The sequence below is a fragment of the Nannospalax galili genome, unplaced genomic scaffold (assembly GCF_000622305.1).
Source record: "Nannospalax galili isolate Female #2095 unplaced genomic scaffold, S.galili_v1.0 scaffold39, whole genome shotgun sequence".
NCBI lineage: Eukaryota > Metazoa > Chordata > Mammalia > Rodentia > Spalacidae > Nannospalax > Nannospalax galili.
In genome coordinates, this window is record NW_008346683.1 from 3,459,764 (window position 1) to 3,481,166 (window position 21,403).

The following is a 21,403-nucleotide window of genomic DNA, read 5'->3' on the forward strand; positions in this document are numbered from 1 at the left end:
ATCTGGCTTGCCCTAAGGGCTTCTCAATAGGACAGTGTCCCTGGTAATTAATACAAGTCAGTACTCCATTGGTGCCTTTCAGACATCCTACTGAGCTTGATCTGGTTCTTCCTCCTCATCTTCTAAGAGGCAAATGGCTGGCAGAAGTAGGTGGTCCAAAAGACACAAAACCACCTGTTAGACCTACGCAGTCTAGGGGCCTCTGTCTTGTTTAAGGAGTACACTGTCCTGGTAGATCTGGGCAGTGTCCTGCTCAACCCCTCTCTTCCTATGGGGCTTTTTGATGGATCAAGGAAACAACATAACCAAGCACTTCAAGTGCTCTCTGCACTTGGGGTTCAGCTACACCACAGGTTCAGGGCTGGGTCAGGTCAGGATGATGACATGTTTGATGCTAGACAGTGGCACTCCAGCTCCAACAAGAGACATGTTTGAATAGGTGTGCACAGTGCCATCGCTGTGGCTCACAAAGGACACCTGCACTGACTTCCATGCCAGACAACTGTTCATATAGGTATAGGATTTGGCAAATTTTCCAGCTAAGCACTTACCGGACGGATGGAGCTTGTGACAACACCATAGAACACAGCAGGTCCCTGCAGAGCTAGAGAATAGTCTTACACCACAGAGACTCAGGCACTGGAAGAGAATGGCTCCCTGAGGACTGGGGTCAGAGGGCCTTCCATGTGGAAGAAGCCCTGTGGGTGCTCGTTCAGCCAGGCAAACCACTGAGCAAAGGGCCCAGCATTCCAACTCCCCAGCAGATCTTTCCTGTCCCCAGTCAGAACATGCAGGGCACATGACCAGCACGTGTCCCCTGGGATCCTCCTGGGACATACTGTCCCCAATGTGCTGTCCCCTGCAGCCTGCCTGAGAGCATGTCCGTGCTACACAAACAATATTGCTTTCCCATGGTCCTGATGGGAGATAAAGTCCCCGTGGATGACAGCGGCCAGTTCTGGAAACTTCCACCTCTACACCACAGCCGAGCCCCAGCTAATCTCCAAGTATGGGCTTGCAATAAGCACCCTCAACATTCTTACAGCCTCACCCTGCATCCGCACACTGTGGGTTTGTATACACTCAAGCCATGCCTGACAGGGCGAGAGGCTCCGCGTCTGTCCTCAGAGGTCAGACGTGGCTGGCTTTCTTGTGTTCTCTGTTCCCTAAGTTCCTTCAACCCTGCTTGAGGGTTGCCTGGCTTCCTCATCTGACAGTCTGGCGCAGACTGACTAATCCATAAGAACAAAGCCTCCTAGGGACCAGTGCCAGCCTCCCGCAGATTTGTCTCTGGCTTCTGTCTCTCTCTACCTCCAAGGACTTGTGATGCACCCTCTGCAGGCTGCACACCAAGAGTCACCTGTTAAATCACACAGCAGCAAACCCAAGCTGATGTTTTGAGTGCCCCAAGGGAACTAGACATGAGTGGGTGAGGAGCCCCTACAGTGGGTAGGAATGAGCAGTCAGCTGACAAGCCCGCTGCTCTGTTATCGTCTTGTTCTCTAAAATGCCAAGGTAAAGACATGTCAGTATGCTTTGCCCCTTTTCTAGCCATACAATCTTGTTACATAACCTTCCAAGTGTTGGCGGCCTCACCACTAAGAGGATAATATGAGTCTGTTTCCCAACCTTGGCATAAGGCTGATCTGTGCAAAGGCTTAGCAGAATGCCTGGGGCATAGCAAATCTTCCCTAAATGTTACCTGCTAGAGTCTTGCATGAATTGTGATAAGCTTAATCTCTGTCTCTCCAGCTCATAGCCTAGTGCTATCACAGAGAGGGTGGAAGGAGGGCTGGGGTGAATGGATGGACTCCTATTCCTATCTGGCACCTTCTCTGACATGCAGGCAGATGACTTATCTACATAGAAAGGTACCAATACATTCTGTGAGCCATAACACAGAGCTGGAGGAGAGTCCGAGTTAATGAAAGACATCAGATATAAGTGATAAAAAAAGCCAGATGGCAAAAGGGGGAGTCATATGAAGAGCAAGCCTTCCGGGGCCTACTTCGTACAAGTGGCCGTCCACCAAAGACTCTACTATAACTTTGCAAGTTGTGTGTCAAGAGCCACAGGATTAGGAAGGGTCCCCCTATGCCTCAGCTTGGGACTCAGATCTGCCCTTAATTAAATGCATGACTCTGGGTACATCATTTTCCTTTAAACCTAGTCAGAGAGTAAAAGATTCTTTAATGTCTATTACCCTGATATTGTGAACCCAGCAGAAGGACGGTGGACAGAGTCTGAGCCTGCCAACCTCGGAGTGAAGTGCTGGCAGGCCAATGGGCAGAACATGTTATTTAGCCTCTGAACAACTCCTGCTGGCTGGTATGACACCAGGGAGGGGAAATGAGGCATTCTGCCCACAGAAAGGTCTCTGATAATTGGGCCTCTAGGCCCCAGAGGCAAGAAGGAAGATAAGCCAGCTTAGGAGTTTCTGCTTCCCTGCTGTGCTCCAAGGCTCTGGCTTTCCTCTCCACCCCTCTCCTGATGCCAGAGGTTGCGAAGTGGGGTTTGGGGCTGTTGTTGCTCTCCTTGTTTCCCTACTTCCACCCACTCCCAGCCTCGGGGCTGTCTGAAGACAAGCTGCTCTCATGACCAAGCTCAGGAAGCCAAGGGCAACTGGCCAGGGCTGACTCTGGACATTACATAACCAGGAGCCTGGGGATATTTCCACAACTGAAGCCAGAGCAACAGGTTCCACAGAATTTGTGCATCTAGCCACAAGCCTCAAGGTGAATAAAATGGCCTGGAGTTCAGCCTCTAGGATGGCTGGGGACCACCTGGTGAGTCACCCCTCATTAACCAAGTCAAGTCCAACCTGGGCCCTAAGGCTCGTCTCCTCTGGGGAATTTTCAGGTCTGTGGGTCTGGCCTTCATCTCTTTGATGAGATAGAATGCATTCTCTAAGATCTGCCTGTTGCATGCCAGGTCCCTCCCTCACATCACATCTGAGGGTACAAAGACCAGCCATGAGAAAAGGGCAGGCAGTTCACATGAACCTGCGCATCCCATCTTGAACTTGAGACTACTCCTTGCATGCTTCCTCTTCCCCCAAATGTCTATAGTCCTAAGGTTGAAACTTCTTCCTCATGGGCTAGAGGGCTGGAAACACAGAGAGCTGCATTTGGGAGGTGCTTACAAAGGCAACTGGGAGAGGAGTACCTGAGTTATTCAGGCTGAAGCCCCAGTTAGTTCTCTGTGTAAGGCAAACGTAAGTGTACCCTTCCAGCAGCCACCACACCAGCTCCTGCACAGAGCCTATGGAATGGGCAAGCCCAACCCCACACAGTGCTGCCAACAGATAGCAGCACTGAGACCCAGAAAAGCACAAGGCCAATGTCAGTGAGTATTCAGGACTAAAACAAGACCAGGACATAAGTTATCTGTTTTCTTTTCCTTAAGGTAGACTTCTCTTGGCCTGCCTCAGAACCTTCATGTGCTGGGTTAATGGTCTGGATGGTATGAATGTACTTAGCAAAGGATCCTAACAAGCTGTGATAGAAGACAATCAGAGCTGGGAAACAGGGAAGCTCAGCACAAGTTCAACATGAAGACCAGAGGAGCGGACACCTACCATGTAGCCCTAGTACCTCCATGTGCCTTATGGGCACAGTGCAGCTAGCTCAGCAAGGGCCCTTGGAAACCATGTGGTCCAAGATGAGGACCTTCCAGTTAGAAGGACAGGCCAAAGAAGGGCAGTGACTAGACTGAGGTCTCACAGTCATCAGGTAACAAGGCTACCTGCAGTCTGCTGCCAAGGCTCTTAACAAGGACTTCCTGGTGACTGCACTTGTGTTGATTTGGAGGCAAGTGGCCACCACCTCCTCCTGCTGCCTTAGCAGCTCCCTGGGGATGGCTGGGGATTCAGCACTGAGCAAACAGCACATCCTAGTTCCAACCACTTGGCCTCCCTTGGCCACGATTCTTCTGGCAAAACCCCAAGATCCCTCCTGGAGCCAGTGATGATATCACTCACCTTCATCTGCTTGATGGTGTAGACCAGTGTGCCAAAGGGCCCTTCCTTCACCAGCTTCTTCCCCACCACTTTGGCCCGGATCACTGTAGAGAGAGAAAGAGAAGGAGGTTATGAAGGCCTGAACCAGGAAGAGGCATCTCAGAGCAGCCCAGTGAGCCTCCAAGGTCCATGGTTCCCTTCCTAATCCCTTGTCTCATTAGGGCCTCTTCTTGTGAATTTTCTATGCCCTGGCACACCCACGGGTTGTGATGAATACCAGCTAGTTCCCTTAACACCCCAAGTTGACTTCTGATTGGCCCACGGTACTCCACCCTTGGACAACAAGGAATACAACAGATTCTAGCTCTCCAGTGGCCTGATGAGCAGTTCCTAGCCCAGCCCCACTGTTCATGGCTGTTGTGACTGGGGACAAGCAAGAAACTTTGCATCTGGCCTCCTATCCCTTTCTTATGAAACAGGAATCATGGTGGTTCAGATCCCCTGAACTGAAGCAATTAGGTGAGATGATTCAGGGTGCCATCCCTTTCCTGTCAACAGTTTTCATTAGATCAATGGTACTGAAACCATCCTTACCATCACAAATTGAATAGCTGGGCATGAAAGGGTTTAAGTATAAGAGCTCTCATTTAGTGCACACCTACTGTGCACAACAGTATGGCTCATTAATCTATTCAACCACCTCTCAAGGACAGTGTCAGTATCCACATCAAGCAGATAAGGAAACTGACCACCAGGGCAGGCACTCCTTCTGGGTGAGACTTTCTAATCTACGAAGAGGGATTGACTGAGATGGTTAAGAGATAGATGTCTTTTCTTTCTACTTGACTGTATATAAAGAAGCCCCCCCCCTCAAAAAAAGTAGTCTTCAGGAAATTTTAAAGCTATCTCACTGGGGGACAATGGCCAGGTCTTGAAAAGGGAAATTGGAAACTTCAGAGACAGCTATTGGGGATGGGAGAAGGGGGAACACCAAGTTATAAGAACTAGGGAATGTTCTAGGGCTGCTGCTGAAGGAGAGCACCACACCATCCAGGACAGCCAAAGCTCTCGTGACAGAATCCTGACAGGATGGGGCAGATGGTGGGGGTGGGGGCTGGGGTTCTGGTTTTGACCTGTGAACTGAACTCTTCAGCTCGGTTCCTTCACTCAGACATGGAACAAACACCTCATTCCAACCTTTCTGAATAGCTATTCAAAAAAAAAAAAAAAGCTTGTTGAACAGAATACCCTTTATACCTGGGCACGTGTACACACACACTCACCCAGTTCTGCTGGATCCATTATCCACCCCCTTTGTGGATTTACCATAATGTTTCCAAATTCTTAGAACTAGTCCCCACCCCTCAATCAACATGAAGCCCATTGGCAAAGACAGCACCCCAAGCAGAGGTGGCTCAAGTTACCACAAGCTCCAGGTACCCCAGTGAGGGGGCAAATGGTTATTTCCAAATCTGCCCTAACACTGAGAGCCCAGGCCAACCTCCCCGAGGGCTCTGCCCCCACCTTGTGTCTCGCTTTGTAACACCAAGCAGGCAGCAGGCCTTCTTCCCAGAGGCCCCAGGGACTCCTTTTCCCTATACTAACCCCACAGGCAGGTTGTACCAGCTGAGCTGCTGAATAGAAAGCAGATCTACCAGAAATTTCACTATTGATTCTTGAGGAATTGAGTTGACCTCAGCTTCTGCTGCTTCATTAACAAGGAAGGTAAGCTGGGGACTAAGGCTTTGCCCAGGGGAAAAAGGCCAGAGGGATTCCTTTAAATAGCAGCATCTAGCCTTTCCTGGCTCAAAAAGGGCCCAACTTGATTTAGACGTAGCATGTCTTAAGCAGTCTTGCTCTAAAAAGTTGGGTACTTCTGGAAGCTTCTACACATAGGATCAGCCAAGTCTATTCTTACCCTGAAATGGCCTGTGTTTGCAACCTTTTCATCTGGGGACAGTTTAGATAAAAGCACTCTAAGTTTTTGTGCCCAAGGAGCTATACTGGAGTTCAAGTTCCACCATGATTGTGTGGTCTCACTAGAGCTCTTTCCTCTTAGACCTTTCTTGGCCCAGTGTCACTCATGCAGCTTACAGGTGACACATTTAGAACTAGTGGAAAAACATCATGAAGACCTGGGCTTGAGAGCCTCCCTGCTTTGGGTCAAAACCTAGTACTGGTGCCATGTGACCACAAGGAAGTTACTAAGTCTCTGTGGGCCTTGGTTTTCTAATCTATAAAATGGAAGTAGTAATAACAGTCCTCTGAAAGTTGCTGTGAGGATGAAGTAGGAGTACGAGGGCAGTATGTGACCCCTCCAAGTGTCACATGTCTGGTCTGTCTTTGCTAGCATTGCCATCACTACCAAACTTTATTGCTGCTTGTCTGTCCTGGAGCTGGTCAGCTAAGACCTGGGAGTTCTGACTAGGATGAAAGGCAAAAAAACTCATCAAAACATTCCAGACTTGCAAAATCACAGTAAAAGGACAGGGGCACACAGGAGATGAGCAGTTGAGGGGCCTTCACACCTGGAGCATCTCCATCATTAAGTGTCTCACCTTATCACTACACATAGTCCAATGGTGACCTAGCCAGACCCAACAAACAAGATGGTGTCTGTGGTCCAGAGAGATGAGGAAAGAGATGACCCAGGGTAGAGAGACCATGCCAGTGTTTTCTCTACAAAAAGCAAGGGTCCCTCAAAACTAAAATTTAACATTCTGCCCTTCCAAATAGATTCACAAAGTCCTTCCAAGTCAACCCGTTGGCCAGCCCCAGAATCTACCTATTTGGTTTGTGAATTAGTATATTTATCCTGTGCAATTTGAATGCATGCTAGTTTGTGCTTTTCTGTTTGTCAGTAAGGCTTTCCCGAGGCAGTCACTGGTCCAAGTAGAGGAACACAGGGAACAAGGGAGGAAAAGGGGGGTCAAGACCTCCAATAGCAATAGAAAACAGCTTCCTAACCATGAGCTTGCAAGCTATTTGGGCTCCCTCCACCTCTAAGTGGCAGCTTTGCAGATGAACCAGGCTGGCCACAGGTTTTCTTCATTCCTGTACATACTGGAGACTAGCCCCACTCTATCCAGACAGGGTCCTTCAGCAGCTGAGCCATCCTGGGCGTGGACTTTGCTGGTGTCTGGAACACTGGCTTGAATGGATAGCAAGAACTACAAGTCTCATTTCCTGCTTCCCAAGAGTTCAGTCTAGCAGGGAGACAAGGTGAAGGTCACAGCCAGGGGACAGATCGCCAAAGGGCAGAAACATTGCCAGAGGTTGTAGGGAGGAGGGCCAGCCTGACCCAGCTCTGAGACCCCCCTAGGCCTTCTGTGGTTTTTCTGCTTCTGGATAGAGAATTTGGCTTCTGGGGGCATGGAGAACAAAAGGAACAGGAAGAGATGAATTAAGGAGTAGTTCAACTTACATATTTCTAAGAACTGACGAGGGCTGGAAGTATAGATTGATGGTAGAATACTTGCCCAGAATGCCCTGGGTTCAATCCATAGACCACAAAAAGGAAAAGGGCAGGGTGTGGGTGCTCATGAAATTGGCTCACAGATCCACAAATGTATGTGGGGTCCTCAAGCCACATGTAAAAACCCGTCTCTTTAGATCTCTCCCCTCTCCTCTCTCTCTCTCTCTCTCTCTCTCTCTCTCTCTCTCCGTACAGTCAGTCTTTTAATACTTTTTGGAGGAAGGACTCATAAGAGCTTGTAAAAACAAGGCAGACACAGCTTTTCCTGTCATCTAAAATTGCGTGGTCTCTTCCCCTCCCACCACATCTGCCACCTCTATTCCCTAGCAATGTGGATCCCAGAAGCACAAGTTTTAAACTGAAACAATCCAGGGCAAGCAGCTCACTGGTGTGTCTCTAAGAATCGCACATCTGCTGTTCTTTAGCATGTTCCGAGGGGGACAAGATACCCTGGAGCTGGTCCCTGGAACTGGCCCCTGCCTCTACTACTCCTTTCACCCTACCCTACCAATCTTAACTACACCATCAATCAAATCCAGACCTTCCCCTTACCCCAACCTGATAGAGCTTCTTACTGGCAGATTGGAAGGATGCACATTGGGGCTGCTGGTCTGGCTGATTTGGGGGAGGAAAACATCCCCAAGCTAATACATATCATCCTCATACTCCAGGTCTGCCTATCTTAGCCTCTGGCCAAGAGCTACTCAAATCTGGCTCTTTAACAGGAGGAGCCATATGGGAGCCTGACTCTGCCCTTAAAATGTACAGGCTCTAGGGCAGACAAGACTCTGTGTAAGCCTGTCCAAAGAGGGCAGAGCCAGGATTCCTTGTTCCCCCAGTGCCCATCCACCAGCTCCCTGCATTTCTTTACACTGTTCTTGCCAGTCCAGAGAAGGAAAGGAACTAGAGCATACTGACAACAGCAGCCACCACTGCCAGACCACACTCCATGTGCCAAGCACTGTGTTCTCACGGGGAGTGACTGTGAGGTGGAAATGACTGTGCCAGTTGTCGGTATACCTAGAAAGCAGTTTTGAATCCCCGTAGGGGGAAGAAATGGAAGGTTCCCCAGGAAGGGAGACTATTGTTAAATCTTTACACAAGATTTATGTAGATTGCAAAATAGTTCTTAACTATACCCCACCCCCATTGTCAACCCTGATGGCACCAGAGAAGAGGACTGGTACTTAAGAGGGGGACCCTGTCTATGGCTACCCTCTCTCTCTCTGATTAGTAACAAGAATTTACAAATAATACAAACAGATAACAATACCTCATTTGTTTAACTTACCGTGCTTTTAGCATATCTCATAGAAGGAAAAAAAAAAGCGTACAGACCACAAGGGGCTCACCACACTGGGAGCCTGAGGTTAATTATGCTGATTGGGTACACTGGGACAAAGCGTATGTCAAAGGCACTTTGTAACCTTGGAGCTGAACAGGTGATTCCCAAGGCATGGCTGCTGGAGAGCACTTGGCAATTTGTAGCATTTGTTCACACTCACCATAGGAAACCAGAAGAGGGGTGGGAAAACCCTTCCCTGATGATATTCAGCATCCTCCTGCCTCATCCTTTCCAAGGTCCTCTGGGGACCCTTGATGTGTCCATGTTTGAAGACAGGGCAGTAGGAATTGAAGGTGGAGGGAAGAGGCCTAGAGGCCTGCCCCAGGGTCTCTGATTCTCAGCCTGGTGAGCCCTGCAAACCCAAACTCCAGAAACCCTCTATAAAGGTTCACTCTGGAAGGTCAGATCAAGAAGACCTCTAGAGAATCATTTAAGATAGACTGGAAATAACAGGGGGCAGGGAGAACATGGACCTTGTTGCTATGTGACTTTGTGAGGGCCACTTCCCATCCTAGCATACAAATTACCAACCTCACAGATTCTTCTGGTAGCTTAAGTTCCCTCCTCCATCTCACCAAAGCCACTCTCGTCAAAATTACCATGACCTTCAAGAGACTCAGTCCAACAAGTGATAGGTTCTTGATCTTTCTCTTACTTATGCCCAACTGTGGTTTCCAATTCAGCCTGTGTAAATGACAACTCCCACAGGTTTGGAACCCCCAACCTGGAACTCCCACGACTCTTACACATCTCTCTACAGGTCTACATTTAGTCTACACTCACACCCAAAGTCTACTAAGGCATTTGTGGCACAACCCATCCAACAGAGTGTCTGATAACAGACCACACCCATAACCAGGCCTCTCAGGGCCTTCACCATCTCAGGGTATGGCAACTTGCTCCATTCTGCACCCCACCACATCAAATACACACTCCAGAGTCTTTACCCTTGCTGTCATTCAGCTTGGACATGCCTGATTCACTCCCGTATGGCTCTCTCCGCCACCTGACTGCTAGAATCTATCTGATCAGAGTGGCTTCTCTAATGCCTCCTGGCACACCCCTCCCCACAACCTGCAGTCCTTCCACCATGCTCCAGCCTCACTACACTCCATCTGACACATGACAGTTACTTGCTTGTTGACTGTCTCTCCCCCACTAGAATGCAGGCTCACAAGGTGGGTTCTTTGACCAGCTCGTCTAAGAGCATTCAGGAGTACCCAAAACATCACGGGCATCTAATACATTTGTGCCGAATACATGAAGTTTAATGTGATTTTCACGTATACTGAGCCACACACGAAGAGGATGATTCAAAAATAGATAAATAACTCTCTTGTGTAAGCTGTGGCAAATAACCAAGTCTTTCAGAGCTTTGTTCATCAAAATGGGATTAGGGCAATTCTCAGCTGGTAGGTCAGATAAACATCTGCCCATCCATCAGTGATTGAGGCCTGTGTGTATGATAGAGAGATAAATGAGGCCCCTGGGAACTTTAGGTTCAGAGTCAGGAGAAACACAGTGAAAGTAAAGAACGGCACAGAGGCAGGAGCCAGGGACAGAGCTGGCAAGGCACAAGGGAGTGGAGCCTGTCTTGGGGGAGGGGCACCACAAACATCTGGTCAGGGCCCATCCTGCAGAAGACATCTCCTTTGGAGATCTGAACTCAGAGGAAGCAGAAATTTGGACCAGACCTTGGGAGGAGGGGGAGGTAAGAAACTGGGTGGAAACGAAGCAACACTGCAGCTGGCTCCAAAGAGAACCAAAGCCCACTTCCTGCCTTTCCGGGAAGACACCCCTTCCCTACTGTCCCCCACAAACAGGCACTTCCTGCATCCTACCCGAGTTCCCCTGGGCTCTTCTTCCTTGTCAGTTTCAAAGGCCCTTTCCGTTGATGTCAAAGCCAAGGCCAGACATTATAAAATGTGCTCCCCATCAAGATAAGCGGGCTCCAGTTCAAAGCCTGTCCTGACGAACTCTTTCCGTTAAGTAAAAATATTAATCTTGGTTTTATTTAAGCAGGTTTTTTGGCAAGAAATGAATGCCTACGGCTAAAAATAAACTCAATACACACACGCTCTGAAAATCTGGAAAGCTGCAAATCATTTCAACCCAATTCCATCTCTTGGAATGCTATTAAAACCTCCCTACCCAAAGCTCCCACTGTTTGGTACTCGGTACCCACCTTGTACTCTGGGGCTCTAGGGCCAGGCTAACCTGAGGTTGCCCTGTCCTGGGCCTCTGAGAAGAGGGAAGTGGGGCCTGTGCAGGCTTCCTTCACCTTGTATTCACTGTGTGATGCTGCTTGAGCCAGAAACCAGGAAACACTCAGCCCCTGCTGACGTTGGTTGTGCATGAAATAAAGGGGCCAGAGAGGGGAGGCAAGAGAACACAGGCCCAGGAGGTCAAGTTGCCTGGAACTTGGAGGTGACCCAAAAGGAACACAAAAAAAAATCTCCATCCTAGGCCTGCTTTCCTGTTTGTAGTGATGACCTCAATGTTATGCTCTAAAAGGCAAACTGCAAGAGCCCCCACCCCAGGCATCTGCTTAGATTTAAGATTAATACATTTAATTTCTAATCTAACTGCTTTTAAAGTCAGTCACCCTTAATTATTTCCTGGGCCCCTGGCAATTTGGGAGAAAGGTATGGATCATTTGGCCCAGAGAGGGCAAAAGTCATGGGGTTGGCTGGTTCCTAGATAACAAGGTTGACTTAGCTGGGAAGTGAGGACCTCACATCTGAGAAACCCATGACTGCGTTTATAACATGACCACCCCCCACCCAACGTGTTCATCAAGCTTGATCAGAACCACTGGGGCTTCTACTTCCTCTCCACACATCTGCCCACACATTGGTGGCTCTGCAACTGAGATGCTGCCTCCGCTGGGAAGCCTCCTACCTGCCCCAGACAAAGCTAGCTAGCTCCATGGCCTCTCTTCTGCTTTCTCCCTGCTTTCTTCTGGTGAGTGCTTTTCCTATGCTATCGGTTCCTTGGGTGCTCACTAGCACCCCTAGTAACCAGATGGTGGGGACTGCCTGGAGAGGCAGCACCTGGCCTCAAGCCTACAGTGTGGCAGGGCCCCCAAAATGCTCATTCAACAAATGAGTGAAGACTTGAAAAGGGAATGCATGGTAAAGGAAAATCACGGGGATGGGGTGGGTGGGGCGCTTCTTATTCAGCCTCCTAGAGTGATCTGAGATTCTAAAAACAGACCTTGGCCCCAAACAATGAAGAGTCACACCTGAGAGAAGTTGAGTCAGAGGATGCCCTTACAGAGGCCTTGGTACACCTGCTGTCTCTATAGAAGACATATTGAATGACACCAAACCCACCAAGAGATGAGGGACCCAGGCTCAGAACCCCTCATCTCCCACTGATGTCTCCTCTAGGTCTGCTACTACCCCTGCTTTCCTTGCAGCAGCCTTGGGAGATAGGAAAGGAGATCCAGTTGCCCCAACTAGCCACATCCCCATCGTGTGTTCCTCTGCCAGATGGTTTTGATGTGTTTATGTTCCTCTTTTCCTTTCTCTGCCCTTCTTCTCCTTCTGTCCCACTCACTTGGGATTCATTTGTTCACTGTTCCCTATTTACTAAGAAGGACTTAAGGCACTGAAATCCAGTGCCATATCTTGGGAATCTGGCAGTAAGCAGGTAGACAAGGATCATCCCTTCGAGGACCTTCTTTCTGTCTTATGAGACAGGAAGGCAGGGGTCGGGGCCACAGGTCCCAGGGCCACAGGTACCTGTGTCAGGCACACTCAGTCAGTGGGCGGGACCATGGACACTGGCTAAGGGTGGGATATCCTGCTTTAGCTGCCACTTGAGAAATTACTACAGCCAGCCAGAGAGAAAAGAACAGGCCTAGTAGTAGAGGAGGGAGCAGAGGCAAAGGCCTGCAGACTAAAGATCCCAGCATACAATGGTCATTTCCCAGGTGGGGTGTGGATTCCTGAAGTGATGAGGTCATCCCTTAGAACATGTGCTCACAGGGGAACCCAGCTATTGACTTACAGGAGCTCTCCCCCAAAGCCCCACAGTGAGCCCCTTCCAATTTGTGTCCCATTGCTAATGTTCAAAGTTAGGATCTAATGCCTCTCTCGCTCCTCCCACACCCAAACCCCTCAACCTGCTAGAGTGGGCTTGCCTTGGGTATTTGGCTGGTCATCTGTGCTGTGCTCTGGGGAGATACAGGATCTAGGGTGCACACTGAGTTCTGCCAAACTCAAACTCACTCGGGGTTCGGAAGTACCCACTTGCTCTTCACCATTGGCTCTCACTTGGTGAGGGGGCCTTGGACCACCCCCACCCTGCCTCCTGGGCTCCAGCCCCTCCCCAGGGGCCCATGGGAAACTTTATCCCACACAAGTAGCCACCAGAATAGCAGCCTGGTCTTCAACCACAGCCCCTTTGAAGCAGTGCCCAGAAAAATACCGTGCCCTTCAACAGTTCTCAGAACGTTGAGCTTTCAGGTCGGGTCCAGTGAGAGCGGAACAGCTGGCAGCATCTCAGGAGCTGTCTATAGCATTTGATTTTTCTCCTAATTGGGATTTTGTTTGCTAGAAGAGCTGAGGGATGCTAGGAGAGGTCTAGGGGCTGGACCACCATTAAGCCAAGGGACCTCCCCCTCTGCACACCAGACCTTAAGACAGCAAATCTGTTCCCAGAAAGCACCAGGGAGGGGCAGGAGGCTTTGCTGTGGTTTGAACATTCAGCAATGTTTGTCTGCTGTTTCTGCACTGTATTTACACAGCACAGATGCTGAGAAACCCTGGTGTGTCTTTAACATACTCTTTGAGTCGCTTCTAAAATAATCACAGCTTGCCTAAACTTTACCTTCTACAACCAGCCAGCAAGTTTGAGACAGCAGGTGGAAGGGGCTGGGAGGCTCCCACTGGAAGCAGTGTTACCTGTTCCAGCATACTCAGAACCTTCCCACCAGCTCACCCTACCATGCCCAGATCATGGGCACTCAGGTAAAACAGATAGGAGGAAAACAAACTCAGACTATAAGTCTTCAAGCTCCAAGACAGTTTATCAGAAATAGCTACCATGGAGGGTGTGGAGGAATGATTCTCTGAGATAAGCTCCAAGTGCCTCTTCAGCCAACCTTTTTATAAATAAAATACATTGATAAAGAATGCTAACTGCTGCCTCTCTGGTCAGAGTGGGTAATGACCGAATTATAAAATTACCATTATTTTGAGTAGTTTTGAACAGTAATAGACCTTAGCCTGGCCAGTGTAACTGTGTGTGCGTGTGCGTGTGCGTGTGCGTGTGTGTGTGTGTGTGTGTGTGTGTGTGTGTGTGTGTCTGTGTTGAGAGAGAGCGAGAGAGAGAGAGGAGAAAGATCACCTATTCAGTGAACTCCTTCTCAATATGACCCATAGTACCTGAACCTTTATGTATTCAGTAATATCTCTTGATTATCTGCTGCATTCGTACCAGACAATGTGTCAGATACAGTGAGCAAGACGCACAATTATCAAATAGCATATCTCTGGTCCTTAAAACTAATCTGCGGTATTTCCATTGGCTATAGAAAGAAAATAAGACTCAGGAGAGTTAAGGAACTTGTCAGAGGTTACACAGCTAGAAATCAAATGCACATGTGTCCAGCCACAAAACCATTCTTCTTTCTATTACTCAACAATTAACATGGAATGCTCAGTCAGAAGGCCAGATGCATCAGAAATGAGGAATGAGAGATTCCCAAGGCCAAATTATCAGAGAAGGATTCAGATAAGTCATAACATTTGCTGTGTCTGAGACATATCAGGACTCTCTCCTGCAAACTGACTCTAGTTTCCAGAGCTCACATGATGCCTTCTAGCTGCCAGGATGATCCATGTAAGACTGGAGTCCTGGTTTCTGGTTTTATGGGCCACACAAAGTGTATCTCTCCTCATTAATCAATAGTCCGGATGTGCTGTGAAGGGAGACTGAAATGATAAACTGGACACAAGTCTGACCACACCCTGTTGCTGGACTCTGGGGCCCTCCAAGCCAATTGCCACAGCACAGTATATCTGCATGCACAGAACAAGCCTCCTCCCCCTTCCACCTCTGCTGCACAGCTGAAGGCAGGCACTGTTTTGTCTTGGTGATCTAAGTGAACACATGTGTTCCATAGCTTCTAACTCCACCTGTCCATGGGAGGGTCCAGCTACTTCCTGAAGCACACCTGACCATTGCTCCTAGATGTTCCCAAGTGTAACAGCACAGACCAAAGAGGGACATATTTCTCATGCTCTTGGAGAATAAACAGTGGCAGCACTGGGGCTAGATACATATAACCTAACACTGACACAAAAACAAGTGCATCACCAGGGGATGTTTACAGCTTTCCCTTATGATGAGACTCCTACTAGCATTGAGCATATCACTCATTTTTAATACTGTAATCGATTGTAACAGGTGCCATTATTTATCATGTACTCACTGGACACAATTAGTGCTGAGTATTACATATGGATTATCTTGTTTGAGCCTCATTAAGACCCCAAGGAGTAAGAGCTTTCCTTAGCCCAATCTTGTAGCATCAAGGCCTATGGGGAATAAGTGACTTTTCCAATCAATCTGATGAGCAAGTGGGGGACCCAGCATGTCAGTCCACATGGCCTGACTCTGAAGCCTCTGATTGTTATCATTGGGTCACACTTACCTTCCAGAAGTGCATGTTTAACCGTTATGCAGTGAGCTGGGCACACTTCAAAGACACAGACTCCAATGTGGGTGGGACTTTCAGGGTCACCCAGCATAACCTCCTTTAAATTTCTTTGTCATGCCTGTCCCAGGGTTAACCTGCACAGTGTGGAGGCATCTCTGACCTAGGTCAAACTGTCCCATGTTTTGACTATAAGTAAATTCCCTTTTGTACTGCCCATCTGTCTCTGGTGGCCTTCTCCCAACTGGCTGACATCTTGGGCACACACAAAAAAGATACTTGAAGAGTATGTGCATTTTCCCTAAATCATTGCCAGGAAAAATATTATCAAGGGTCCCTTCCTCGCCTGTGGCAAGGTTCCTGGTACCTCCATCACCCGTTTTGTCTGCAGTCTTCAGCTCCTTAAGTGCCGTGACAAGAGACGCATGTAAATTTCCCAGGGCTTGGGGGCAGCAATTAGTGTGCCAAGTGGAAAAAAAAAAATCACGTCTTCCCAACTCAGTGGTGATTTTACTTACAGCCATTCAACTTACGATATCACCACCACGAATGTGAATAATTTATGAGGATAGCTCTTATGTTAAGTGTGACCACAATTAAATGAAAAAATAAACGTAGCATTTTCAAAACAGATTCTGATACCCAACTTCGGATGTGAGTTAATGAGTGACTCTACCTATTCTACTAAGTAACCGTGCTATTCTGAATGAGTGTGAAAGTGCCAGATTCAAAGAGAGGAAGGTGGAATCTAATCACACACGGAGTGGGAAACCAGCAGAGCCCTGGGGTGGAGAACTGGGAACTAGATTGGCTTTCCGCTGCTTCCACCCGTTTTCTGAAGGAGGTTTGCCATCAGTCCCCTCCCAGAGCTCTCCGCTCCACACAAATGAGTTGGAAAGGTTGCATTCCACTGTCCCTTACAACCTAAGGACCTACCGCTGTTCTGTTGTCCCAATGTATTTCTCATTCATGTGTCTCGCTTGTGTTGTTCTTTTCGTCAGTAATGGCCCAGGGTGTCATGTACCCCATGCTCTCTAGAACCACATTTATGAAAATTGATTAAGTCATTGGGATGCACCTGGCCTTGTCTTAAAGGTCATTCTCTTCTTGTTGCCTATTTGGATGTCTTGAACTTGTGGAGACTTGGGACAGACGTGAATAAAGTGGCCCCAATCAGCCTACAGGATCCATCCGCTGCCCCATTCAAAGTGTCAGAGACCATTTGCTGATGAGAAACACCTTGCAGACTGGCAGTGATGCTATTGGAGCCACTGGTGAAGAGGACATGCCCCTGTGTTGGGAGTGATGTTAAACACCTCACCTGTCCTCTGGGCCCTTCCAGGTCCCCTGTCAAGTCAAAAGAAAGAGGGATCACCTGTGTGTCCCCAGGAAGTAGCTCCAGGGCAGCTTATTTGCCATGTTCCTTGAGCCCTGCAGAGAAATCTGTTGTGAAAACAAGCCTTTTGCCACAGCCTCAGAGCTGTAGCCTCCGGAGGAGGAGCCCAGGCATCATGCTGGTATGTGAGGATCAGTTTTCCGTCCAACAGCATGGACCTGGCTTGCTCACATCCCAGCCACTGAAGTTTCTATTTCTGAAACAGAAGGACAGTTCGATGCATCTCACTCTGTGGATATTTTTGCCTTCATTTCCCTCCTCGTCCCCACCCAGATGCCCTTGTTCATGAAAAAAAAAAAAAAAAAAGATTAAACAAAACAAAAACAAATCCCTGTCCAGGCTGTGGGCAGCAGCAGCTCATGATGTTCTAGGCTGATTCTCTACGTGCCAGCAGAATGCGTCAGCGGGATCGGCAGGAAACACCTTGCAAAATCTGCTGGGAGAGTCAGGAGAGGGAGGCGGATACCCCGGAGGTCCCTGGGCCTGACTGGCTCCAGAGGTTGGGCATGGGAAATGAAAGGGGGCTTCCAGGCCCTGGGAGGCAAACACACAGATTGTGTGGTGTGTGTCTGTTGGGGGGCAAAGTGCAGATGCCTCTGGTGTTTTCCAGTGGGAATTCCTTGAACTTGCTTATCTATTTCCAACTACCCCGTATCTGACTTGTGCTAAGAGGACTCAAAAAGGGGGGGGGGGCACTAAAGCAGCTCCCAAGGGTCTCCTGTTGGGGAGGGTTTAGCTGGCTCTTATTTCTGTGTAAGATGCAAGGTGCAGAGCTCAAATATGTGAGGGTGAGTGTCTTAGAACCTGGGGTTGGATCTTCGTTCCAAGTTTTGCTGCTATTTTTTGTTTGTTTGTATTTTTTGTGGCAGTGGGAATTGAATCCCGGGCCTTACCCCTGCTAGACTAACGCTCTAGCACTGAGCTACATTCCCAGCCATTAAAAAGTAAAAAGTATTTTGACACTGGGTCTTGTCATGTAGCCCAGGCTGGCGTTGAACTTGAGATCTGCCTGTTTCAGCTTCTCAGTCAGCTGTGATTACAGCTGTTCCTTCTCTTGGGCAAATTGTGTGACTCTCTGTGTATTGAAAATGGAGATGTGATATATACACCTCATTATCTGTGAGGATTGAGACACAGGTTCTAAGGGAAGCAACTGCAGAGATTATTCTGGAAGAGGCCCCTCCTCCCAAGGCCATGAAGAAGCTAGAGGGCAGTAAAAAAGAGAACCAAGCAGTTCCAAGAAAAGAAAATTCAGAGTGTTAGCTGGGCCCCATATGGGCCATTGTAGGCTCCTGGCCTGGTTGCCAACCATCCCCCCCTCTTGGAACAGCAGCTGCCCCACTTACTCTTGCCCAGCACATTTCAATTTCAGGTCAGGTAGAGGCAAGGGACATTGACTGGTATCCATCCAAATGGACAGTGCAGAGAGACCCGGCAAAAGGCAGGGAGAGGAAGCTCGGCCACAAATGCTAATTTGTCACTGGTCTTTCAGGTTGCATTTTGGTCTCATTCTTCCCAGAATGGGGAGCATTTAATGGGTGGGTCCAAAATAGTATGTTAGAGCGTGTGGCTAACCTCCCCAAAACCTGCCTTCCAACAAGCCTGTGGGTACGGGAAGCCAGTCTTGTGCAAAGTGAGGCATGAGAGCCATGGCTTGGCAGGCCTTCTTGGGCCAGGGTCAGAGACCAAAGCCCGGCATTGTTCTGCCTGGGGGAAGGAACAGCCAGTGGCCAGCATTCTGTGGGAGGCCATGGTACAGTGAAGGCCAGACCCAGACCAATTAGGGTCTGATGGAAAGCAGGACCTCTCTTCACGAAAGAGGAGGCCGGCAGCCTTGCTACAGTGAAGATGCTGGCTAGAGGGAGTATCTGGCAGCAATCAGCTCCCAGACCAAGAAGCAAGGCTGCGCAGGGGTACAGATGAAATGCTGAAGGCCTGAGGGCCAGGCTGCATCCCCACCCCCTCTCTGTCTCAGTCATAATGAAGTGCCAACTGGAAGCCAGCTGAGCAAAGGGAAGATGTTTCCTTGCTTCATCCACTGGTTGGTAGCAATCACAGGCATCTTTGAGCACCAACAGGAGCAGTAAGCGGGTATCCATGCTCAGAACCACCATGCATGACCATGAAAGGAAGCAGATCAAAGGCAGCATCAGCTTAATGTTCAGCATACACTCGACAGGGGGTGGTCATGGGCATAGGCAGACTGCTAAGAAGTGCCCCACTGGCTTCAGCAGATCCTGTTTTGTCCCTTTCCCCTCTTTCAGCAGTACACTTAAAAGGGTAGAATTGATGCAAGTCTCATCCAAGTTCAAGTCCACTATAGAGAGTAAGCTGGTGGTCTCCTCCAACCCTCAAGGATATCTCTGAGGCAGTGGGAAGGTAAGGACCAGTTTGCCCCAGAGATGCTGTTTCTGTCCTCCTCTCTGGGTGCACATGGCTGAACAATTGGCCAGATCACTGAACTCCTTCTGAGACGCCTTCTAATGCAGCAGCCAACAGGTGGCAGAATCTTCCAGAGGCTGTATGAATCTGTGAAAAGATCTGCTTCCCATCAACAGAAAAGAATTCTGGCTGGGAGGCTGTCTGCCCCTAAATGGACCTGTAAGAATTCTCCTGCTTGGATTTTACACACTCAAATACTGGAGTATGGGAGCTAAGTCTGAGCCCAGCACCGCCAACCCCCGAAGCTCGGAGCCCTAGACAAGATGCTTGTATTTGATCCATCTTCCCCATCTACCAGAAAGCATTCCTTAATTCATTTTAGTCAGCATTAGCATCCTAAGCATCTTCTAGGGAATAAGCAAGACAAACAAGATCTCTACACTTTTGGCACTTATGAATGGTAGAAGAGACAGAACAAAGAAATACCCAATGCGATATGAGATACTAGTAGCAAAGGAGATGGGGAATGGCTGGAGTAAACATGGAAGGCCTTGCTGGGAGGGTGACATTGCCTTGAGACGTACTCAATGAGAAGGAAGCAAGGAGACAGAGGTTAGATCCCAGTGAACCTTCTAGAACTCACTTGTTAAGGAGTTGAAAGCCACTGGAAAGCTTTGAACAGCCATTGCTGAATGACATTTCAAAAGCTTTCTCGGGCTGCTCCTTGGAGAATGGATTGTAGGGGCTGACGTGAAAGCACAGGAATTAATAGCCATCATCCCACCCCTTCCCTGCCCACCTCCTGGGTCACTGTAAGCCTCACAGGAGATTCCTGCTGACACCCAAAAAAGCCCAGAGGCACAGGCAGAGGTACAGATGGTCACATGTTTGAAAATCCATTTGTGCAAGTAGGAGCTTGCAGGGCCTGGCATCGGGCTAGCTGGAACTGTGCTCCTGGGTGGATAGATTTCAAGGAAATAGGGTAGGGTGGCAGACTCTGCCTGCCTGAGCTACGCAGCTGTCCAGGCCCAGATGAATCCACATATTTAAACAGGGAGCTCTGGGTGAGGCCATGCCAGGCTCTGCTCTTGCTGCTGGTGCCGGACAGGGGTAAGCTAACACCCAGCTGACGCCCCATAAGAAGCCACTTGCTGAGTGCCTGGCACATGCTCACTTCCCCAGCTGGCCTCCCTTTCAGGACAGGGAAGAAGGCACAGGGGAGCTAGAGATTGGGTGGTTAGATAGGGATCTGCAATTCCAGAGTGGCCCACTATGAAAATGCCTGGAAAACCTCAGTGCCCCAGGGGAGCACATCCCAATATCATGAGTTCCAAACCTCCCTTGCTGGGGCTTAGAGCACTGGCTTTCAGGCTGGAGGCCTGGATTCAAAATGGTGCTCTAGGTTCCTACAGTAGAACAAGAGTAGTGATAACAACATCTTAGAGCTGTCATGGAAGAGACATGAAAGAGATGGAAGAAAAAAGCAGTGTGAAAAAAAAGGGTTTGATCATCCTCTCACTGGGACACCTGGGTGACTGGCTGGGATTCAGCATAGACACCTTGATACTTAGAAAAGGCTCAAACAATCCAAAGCTACCCAGGAAGTTTTCTTCCTCTAAAATACTGTACTACCTAAAATGTCAGAGGACAATTATTAACAAGATGACACACAAGCACTATCTAGTGTCAAACAAACAAAAAATTAACTAACTTCTCAGAATTTGAATTGCTTATTGTCTATACAACAGGGATCCTGAAATGCCCCAACATTTTACAAAACGGAATGAGGGTATCTTTTTCCACTGCATCTGTTGATCTGTACTCTCCCTGGCAGTTTTCCAGTCTGCTTTTTGTTTTCTTGTATTGTTTCTTTTCATATGACTAACCAGTGGTACAGAAGAGAGGGCGGAGGAAAGAGAGAAAAACAAAAGCAAAGAACTGTAAAATATTTATGGGGGACCTGCAGGACTCTTTCCTAGGCTGGTACAGTCCTGCAGACGTGTTTGCCCCCCTCTAATAGAAGCATACAGAACACATTCGTTGCTGATCTGTGTTCTTTCCATCCAAATACATTAGTTCATATAGCTCTGCCCCACCCAGAAGAGCCTGTTGGACAGCCTTATAAACAACTCTATGGTAAACATCCTTATGTGTTTAGGTTTGTCTATGCTCAGGTATAT

At 48.6% G+C, this 21,403-nt stretch overlaps 1 protein-coding gene across 1 annotated transcript in view; it reads right to left on the reverse strand.

Annotated features, from left to right (window-relative positions):
- Nucleotides 1–21,403, reverse strand: part of Timp3 (TIMP metallopeptidase inhibitor 3) — a 60,185-nt gene that overhangs the window by 17,866 nt on the left and 20,916 nt on the right. Inside the window, exon 2 of the mRNA XM_008843106.3 lies at nt 3,980–4,062. Within this exon, the coding sequence (XP_008841328.1) occupies nt 3,980–4,062 (83 nt within the window). The remainder of the gene's footprint in view (nt 1–3,979; nt 4,063–21,403) is intronic.